Genomic DNA, 9,159 nt, shown 5'->3' with positions numbered 1-9,159 from the left:
TTTGACATTTCTTGATATATCTTTGCAATATACATATTTTCATTTTATTTTTATTTCCATGCAAGTATATGACCTTCTATCCAATATATTTTATTATGATGTTTCTTCTTATTCTTATTCTCGTTTGTTTATTTTTTGTTTATCATAATAAAGACAAATAAACATTTCTCGCAACAGTTTTGAATTATCCGTCGATTCTATGATTTTAATCAATGTATTTATTATATATTTATTTAATGTATGTAAAAACAAAATGACATCGAATGTTATACTCCGATGAGAAATTCGAGTCACAAAAACAGACTCGTAAATCAGGTCTCGGCCGTCTCTCGCGATATCTGATTGTTCTATCGGTATTTACAAATGTAATTTCAGCTTATAAATCATGGAACAAGAAACGGTCATAAATTTTGCAGACAACTAATGACAACGACGACAAGCATGCACATTAATTCATGAAAGAGCTGATCGAGGTTGAGATGAAAAAAAGAGCCGCGCGGAAAACATCAAACAATAATATGACATCGGACAACATATCAATTATTTTTCTGATAGAGAAAGATAAATTAAGAAGAGTTGGTGTGGTCATCAAAAATAAGAAAAATACAGTAGCAATATATATATATATATATATATATATATATATATATATATATATGCCATATGCGATATTAATATCCAAGAAATTGTAGTTTTGATATTATTCAAGTAGCTAAAGAAACAGTCATTCAAAAGACGGAATATATAGAATATAATGAGAGAAACGCGATATTCGGTTCACAATTCATGCGGATACTGAAGCATAAAACGAGTGTTAAGCTTTCACGATTGACTAAGCGAAGCGGTGAGAAAGACCGAATAGATCTGGGCCATGATGCGAGAAAAGCTTTGATATTGTGAAGGAGATCCAGATTAAATCGCAGAAAATATCGAACACGCTAATACAAAAAGACCTCCAAGGCAGCTTCCGATCATAGTAAAAATATTAGGATCGTTGAGTATGTTTTTATTTCAAAGGTCATGATAACGATTAGATAATTTTACATAAAGTAACTTTTTCTTAGACATATTTTAAAAGTTTCAGATAAAGCATTTTCTATATATAAATATGTCTGAAAATACAAGCAATAGGAAGATGATTTTAATCATTATTAATGTAAACATCTAGAAATATTTTTGTAAACAGAAAAAAATACGCGTTAGTGAAGAAAACATAAAACTTTCATTGCGAAAGAGTATAAAACGGATATAAAACCCATATAAAACAGTATTATTTATATAACGTTTAAAAACAGACGTAGTAAGCAAAAACAAATTTTTTAATATCTAAAGCGCGTATCGATCGCTCCTAGCTCATGTTTTGTATAAAAGTTAATAGTGATTGTTTTGCAAGTAAATGAATATTAATTATTGTATATCATTTAATAATGTGCTAAAATAACAAAATAAAACTTATAATTCTTTAATAAGACTTAGTCGCTGTTTTATAATAACGCTTTAAACTCATAATGTATTCGAGAATCGGAATCGTCCTTATAATTTCTCTTTTTATTCTCCAATCAGAAAGGTATAGAATACATTGACAAATGCAATTTTGATGACGTTTAAAGTTAAAGAAAAACATTATATTTCTCACATTATTATTGACAATGTAATAGTTATTTTTGAACAAACACGTTAAAGATTTTTCGATAGAAAAATATAAGCTAAATATATTTCGTTCTTTTTTTTTTTACTTTGTATTTTATAAATGTTTCATTGATCGAGCATTCACCTGAAAGTTACTTTGTCACGTGTTAGCGCAGGCGTTAAGTATCTGCAACGATGCAAAATTTCTTTTGTGAGATTAAAAACGGTTAAATGGACGAGAAACGCCTCGTTTGATGACAATAGTAGTGTTTATTGATCATGGTCGATGAGGATTATGATGCGCTATCTCTTTCGTTTTATTGTTACATACGTAACGTTTGCCAATAAATATTCTTTAATGCGTTTGTCGTTTATTAAGTTGTTAGTATTTGTCATTTTTCTTTCCCCCAAAAATGTATAATAAGTAATAAAACATGTAATGTATTAGTTGCAACATGCTCTCGTTATCACGAGAGAAAAATTTGACTTTGATTCTTTTCTCGATCGACATCAATCAGACTATCAGCTATGTAAGGGCAAAGGATCAATTTTCTGCCGAGAAACTCGATCGTAAGACAAGAACGAAAGAGAGCGTAAGAGGAGAAGTGAGAAAGCGATTAAGAGCAAGAATGAGAACAAGGGTAAAGTTGAGGGTGACCATGGTCGGACCTTGGTGGGGTTGAATCAGCCTCATAGCGAAGAATCGGCAGAAAATTCCTCGGGGGATCAAATTGCCTCAAACTTAGATTTTTAAAATAAAATCAAATAAAAATCAAATCAAATTTCTCCAGATTTTTAAAACATCTTGTGATTAATCAATATTGTTATTAATTAATATCATTATATTTCATTATTTTTTATTGGATATTTTCACCTTAAAGGTGTGTGTGTGTGTGCAATAGAAAAGTTTGATAGATTGCAAAATATATACAATCATAAAAATAAAAATTCATGAATATTATTATAAAAAATGTTTTACATATTTTACATATCCATTACTTTTTTGGCGTTCTTTGAAATTGTATTCTCTAATAAATTTGATACTTTAAACAAAAAAAGAAATATTTCTTATTTTCAAATGTTTCATATATATTTCTCTCTTGCTACTTAGAAGTGCATATTTTTCTATGAATCTGTTTTTATCTTAATACGACTTGGAATTGTTTTTGTTATTAAAGGAAACTTTATTGTGTTTCGTTATTCATATCTGAAATGATGTAACTTCGATTCAACTATTTTTTATATTCTTGTATAATTCAATAGGTTCCATGATTCTGTTTTGTAATTTAAATTATAGATAGACAGGGATACTCGATTGAATAATATCTCGGATAATTAAATCTTTGTAAGTAACTTGAAGGATTTTTGTTTTTATCTTTTTCGAAAGAGAACATAAACAATTTAATATCTTAAAACATTTCAGCGAAAAAGAGAAGTTATTACATTCCAATTTTTATTATAACGGATAGCTTATGCTTCAGAACGATAAAACAGAACCGATAAAATTAGATAATACTAGGCGATCAATAACCGTAATTTATGAAATAAAAAAATGAAGATGCGAAAGTAAGAAACATTTGTTAGGAGCATAAAAATTCTATTCGAAAAGCAAAGAAATAAGATTTATGTCTCGCGTATATTCCAAATTTTTATTGCTCGGATAGCTACTATTCAGAACGCTCGCAAACAAGAAGGAGTTCAAAGGTATTTTGATTACAGAATATACAAAAGTAATATGCAATATGCAAAGTATACAAAAGCGAATTCTCCCTCATTATCTGCATCTTATCTACATTCTATCTTATATCGCGAATCTACGCGCAGAAAGATTGGGCATGAGTTTCTGACAGCGACTGTACTCGCGCTGGAAAATCCATTTCGTTTTAACTTTACGTTCAAATTGAATGTTTTGTAGTTGTGTGTCGACTTGGGTGAGATGTAGCTGCCGGGGTGGAGGAAGGAAGGAGGGGTAGATAGGTAGGTAGGTAGGTAGGTAGGTAGGTTGACGTGGTGGAAGTTGATAGAAGATAGGAGATGGTAGTGGAAGGGGTTGGTAGAGAGGGATCGAGTCTGGCACGGGGAAGGTGGATGGGTGGTAGAAAGGGAGTTGTGGAGGTACCAAAGGAGAAAGGCAGGTGGCCGTATTTCGCTCTCCCTCTTTAAATCACATTCATCAGAGGCAGATGGCCGCGCCGCTCCATTCCGCTTCCCTCCACTTCACTCCGCGTAGGGGTGGTACACAGTGCACGGTACCAAAGAAGGTGCAGCACCCGCGAGAGGGTACAGGCAAGGGGGCAGATCCGTGTACCGGAGGAAAGAGAGTGGATGAGCGAGATGGTCGATGAGGGGTCGGGGGAAGACAGGGGTATAGAGGAGAGACTGGGAGACGTGCGGATATTGATTCCCACGGGATATGCGCGCGTTCAACGAGACTCGGAAGTCTGAAACGTACATATGCTGTTTTTAAGAACGTATGCATAATGTGCATTGTAGGACTACTACTATATGTACATATATGTCGTTACTACATGAGCATGTCGTTGATCAAGCATCAACATACTTGGTAAAAAATCATTATATAATAATGACAAAATATTGGAGATGAAATAATTATAAAAAGATGAGATGTAATATCAATAACGAGAAATCCTTTCATGATAAACTACAAAAATTGCAATATTTGTCAGTCACAAACTCTAGAAGAGGAATCATCAAGCCGTAGGAAACATGATATCTTTTACTTCAATGATATAATAATGATAATGTACTGATAAAAAGAGTTAAGGATATTGTATTGCTATATTATTGATTTATATTAATAATGTTTTAATGGCTACAATTGTTGTGGCATAATTAACAAGCTAGTAATTATACAAAAATATGCATAAGTTTTATAATTACAGTACTATCATCAATCGATACTGTAACTTGCAAAACGAATCGACTTTAGAAATTGCAGTGTTCAATTTCACTTTGCATCAATATATTCATCATCATTAATGTTAACAAGTTAATAATTTGATATTCAATTATGTCTGAAACGTATAATCAATGATAAAATCAAGTGCAATTAAAGCATATTGTTCTAATAAAATTGCTTGTTGGAAAACGTGTGCATTTACTGGATAAACTCATGATGTGAATGAGCGAGCGTCACAGGAAAGGAAAAGATGAAAGAGTAGCCACAGATTGCAAAGAAACGAGGCAAGATATAAGAACAGTTTTAAAGTTGTAATCTTTAGACGATGGCGTAGATAATGGATATGTGTCATAAGGGAGACTTTAAGGAAGCTCGAGGAAGGAAAGGTCGAAAAGAAGAAGTAAGAGATATCATGTTTCTGATCCTACGGCTTCATGATTCCTCTTCTTCTTCGTTTTCCTTCGTGCACCCTCCCGCTCCGCCTGGCTGATTGGTTGGCTGGTTGGCTGGCTAGATAGCTCGCTTGGGGCGAAAATCCAGCGCGCGTAAACCAACACACGTATGCCACTACAAACTCCACTCTACGACATCCACTTGCCAGCCAGTTCTGGCTAACCACCTTTCTGCTTGCTAGACTGTCTGCATGTCTGCTCGCTATCTACTACTACTACTACTATTACTACCGTATCATCAATGTTGTTACTCATCTCTACTACCAACATTATTACTACTACAGCGACAAGCCATAGCAAGCCACTGTTACTGCTACTGGAGTTGCTCCGGCTACGATCTATGAGCATGTTTCATGAATGAAATCCACGTGCAAACCACGTGACTACTATTCGTGACTGATTCTATTTGTACGATGTCAACATATAGGGATATACTTTACGATATAACGTTTTACATTTCTTCTTCAGAGTTAGTCTATAATTAGTCAAGACATGCATTTTAATCACGAAGAATATAATAAATTTCACATACCCAACAATACGATCAATTCTATTTGTATAAATCTATGTATAATACAAAAAACTATATATATACCTATATATATATATATATATATATATATATATATATATATATATATAGGTATATATAGGTATATATAGATACATTAATTAATTAATTAATAATATTTTAATATATTTATGCATATATGTGTGTATATACATATGTTAATTAAATGACTTATGTATACAATAAATTCTGTCAATCTTAATTAACGCTTGATATGAAATCAAAATAAAAAAAAAATGCAACAACACTGTCTTAAATTTATAATTCAGCTTCCAGATAAAATTTAGTTTCTCAACGCTATAAAAGTACATTGCTTAAACAAAGTGTCCTTATAAGGCTAATTATATTCAAAAAGATGTTGCAAACTGATATATTTTGTTTTGATTCCGTTTTATATATTACGAGAAGGTTGTGTTTCCACGACTTCCTGTTTTCGCGTTTATCACAATCTCATTACCTTCTGCTATCAAATAATCCGATCAGCAAGCGATACGAATCGAAAACGATGGGCGTAAAGCACGTGTCACAATTCTCAATACACTTATCCAATAATTTAATCACCTAAAATAAAATCATCCTTAAAAATAGCGCAATTATTCCTAAATCGTATCATATTTGCGCATGTAGTTTCAATAAAAAAAAAAGTCGAGCGGGGTTTATATTTTAATATTATATCTTGACAAAATTTGTATTTAATAGATTGGATCAGTTAATAAATATCAAGTAGATTATTACAAAAAATATATGTCAGTTTTGATGAAAGATAAAATTTCAAATTTTTTTTATCGTTAAATAGACAGATATCTATCACATGCGACGACATGCTCATTCAATACGCTCGAAAAGACAGTGAAGCTATAAAGAGTAGCAAAAGTAGTATCCATGACTCCAGGGGTTTCCGTCGAGCGACGCGGGCCATACGCATTCCCGTCGGAGTCGCGCACTAAGGAGAGAAGAAGTCGGTCCAAACGGGCAGTCGCGAGAGAGTAAGATGATTGTACGTATACATTGAACGGTTAAGAGAGAGAGAGAAAGAAAGAGAGAGAAAGAGAGGAAGAGAGGGAGAGAGGGAGAGAAAGGGGGACAGAAAGAAATACAAAGAAAGAGTGAGAGGGGCGGAGGAAGAAAGGGAGAGGGAGGGAAGGAGAAAGAAAGAGAGAAAGCAGCGTTGAATAGAACAAGTAGCAACGTCAAGTTCCATGGTGGGGTGAGCCACCTCGCGCTCTGTGTACCCGCGGCACTATCGCGGCAGAACGCATAGCGCGCGATGTCGCACGCAACCTAACCTAACTCAAACCCTAACCTAACCCTCTAACCTTACACATATTATCTAACCCAACCTATAATCTAACCTAACCTAACCCGCGTAACCACTCGATTTATACAACGTTCGCAATCCGTGCGCTCAGGCTCTCAAGGTGCACATCCCAAAGCCTATACAAGCCGCGTTCGCGCGCGCGCCCGCGCTCGCGCGGTGAAGGAGCGAAGAGTCCTCGTCACGAGAGTGTAACCATCAACTGTATAGTTTGCCATTGCCGCTACCACTGTCGTTCGCTCGCTCGCTCGTTCGTTCGCGCGCGCAGAGTCGCTAGTAGTCGTTCTTTCTTGTACGAGTCGCACTCGACGTTTCACGTAGCACCTGCCGACCAGTGACGGCGTTCACGTGCTACGACGGCAGTTCAGTTTCAATCGTGCGTACATCGAGCTGATCGTGTTGATCGACAGTGGTGGAGATAATAACCGCCACTTTCGGTGCTTTCGATCGACGTAATTAGTGCGCTGTCACTGTCATTTTTTTTTTTTTAAAGATTGCTAACGTTCAACTCGAAATAGTAAATACTTGCCGATTTCGCGGTAAGACGTTCAAATATCTCGATAATCGAAAACATCTAGATCTCGATCGTCAAAAGCATCGGGTCGCGCAAGTTTCGATCTATATCGTGGTCGGCAGGATATTCGCGCGAGTTCTAAATTGTTGCATTCGCGCCACTACGAGCTACTACTACGCGCGTCGCGATTGATGAGTACGCTGTTCGAAGCGGGTTTTAAACGGATCGAGTGGTGATAAGACGAGGCTGACACATCGTGTCGCGTCGGTACGCAGCGAATCATACGATGAGCGACGGTATAGTCGGTGCAATTGCGATCAGTTTGTTCGGTACTAGTTGTCAAACTGTGTCTGTGCGTGATATATGGCTTTTCATTCACAAAGACTCGTTCCAGGCGGTGAGAAGAAACGTCGGCTCGGTATGGATGCTGGTTATTCCGTTCTCAGTAGCGATCTCGAATCTTGCAGAATGTATGACCAGTATTCCTATAAGGTAAGTCCAGATCATTAATAGTGACAAGTTTTCCAATTGATTTTGCAAATTTATCTAATTTATATAGAGAATATCGATAATGAAAAGTAAAGCGAATTAAAGCGCGTAGTTTTTTCAAGAAGATTTAACGATAAAAAAACTATATATATATATTTTATCGAGTTTATAAAACGACTGTGAACTATCGATTATACGATGCGCTCTGATTTATGAGAATCGGATTACATCGTTACTATTTTACGCACTATTGCTAAACACAATTATATATATATATATATATATATATATATATATATATATATATATATATTGTTACAAAATATGATTTTTTTTTCAAATGTTTTCTTATATTCGATAATTTCTGAGAAACATCAAACAGCTAATGGCTAAATCATTCTGTATCGATTTACATTTTTATTTTTACTTGTGTTAAATAAGACTTTTTTTTTTAAATATATAAGTATTTTTATATTCGATAATTTCCGGAAAACATCAAACTGCTAATGACTGAATTGTTCTGCATCGGTTTACATTTTTATTTTTATTTGTGTTAATTTCTACAACTGTATAAATAATATGACACATACAGATTATCGATCATGTATACGTGTATATACGTGTGAATGTATATATGTATGCATATCATATATGTATAAGGTATAGAAATCGAGGATAATAAAGGGATAAGGTGAAAAATAAAATAATGAAATTGCATGCATTATTTTTTCTAAGGTGTAGTTTTTTATACATATATGAAGATTTATATACATGTGTATGTGCGTTTAACCAATGATGAGAATTAGTTAAAGAGCCATTTATTCGTAACTGTGCGATCTCGTATGCGAACAGCTAATCTTTTCTCTAGCCTTAATAATCGTGAAGTATCCGGCAATTAAACCACGCAATTCACAGATACACATATACACAGATACAAATGACTTTTTAAACAAGTCTCATGTTTAGATTAAGGGAGTTAAATCTTTATGTTTAAAAAAGTATTTTTGCAATAAAAAAACGGCATAAATTTTTACTTAATTTTTTGAGCAATCTTATTGTATTGGAATTTTCAAATATTCTGTACATATACATATACGCAGAAACCATTTCAAAACCATCAGATGTCTTTCAGATTTTTTCGCCAATTTAAAGACTATTTGTCTGCAGCGAAAATATCGAGAGAGGCGAAATATCATTTTTTACAAGTTTCCAATTTTTGCCTTATATATTTATATATCATATATCTTTGTAACTTTAAATTAAAATTCT

The 9,159-nt window shown here is 34.1% G+C and overlaps 1 protein-coding gene across 4 annotated transcripts in view; it reads left to right on the top strand.

Moving 5' to 3' along the window:
- The first annotated feature begins 6,979 nt into the window (after nt 1-6,979).
- The window catches only part of LOC126848756 (alpha-protein kinase 1-like), a 67,988-nt gene continuing 65,808 nt past the window's right edge, over nt 6,980-9,159 (top strand). For 3 of the 4 annotated variants that reach the window (XR_007687305.1, XM_050589907.1, XM_050589906.1), the window contains exons 1-2: nt 7,152-7,730; nt 7,796-7,893. Coding sequence is in view for 3 of the 4 variants with exons in the window: in XM_050589907.1 (XP_050445864.1) it covers nt 7,688-7,730; nt 7,796-7,893 (141 nt within the window). In the remaining variant the exon portion in view is untranslated. Of the gene's footprint in view, nt 7,079-7,151; nt 7,731-7,795; nt 7,894-9,159 lie in introns of those variants that run through there. The other variant, XM_050589908.1, reaches the window with a different exon arrangement.

Source organism: Cataglyphis hispanica, chromosome 4 (assembly GCF_021464435.1).
Source record: "Cataglyphis hispanica isolate Lineage 1 chromosome 4, ULB_Chis1_1.0, whole genome shotgun sequence".
In the NCBI taxonomy this organism is placed as follows: domain Eukaryota; kingdom Metazoa; phylum Arthropoda; class Insecta; order Hymenoptera; family Formicidae; genus Cataglyphis; species Cataglyphis hispanica.
Note: the sequence above shows the minus strand (reverse complement) of the source record. Positions and strands in the feature narration are given on the sequence as shown.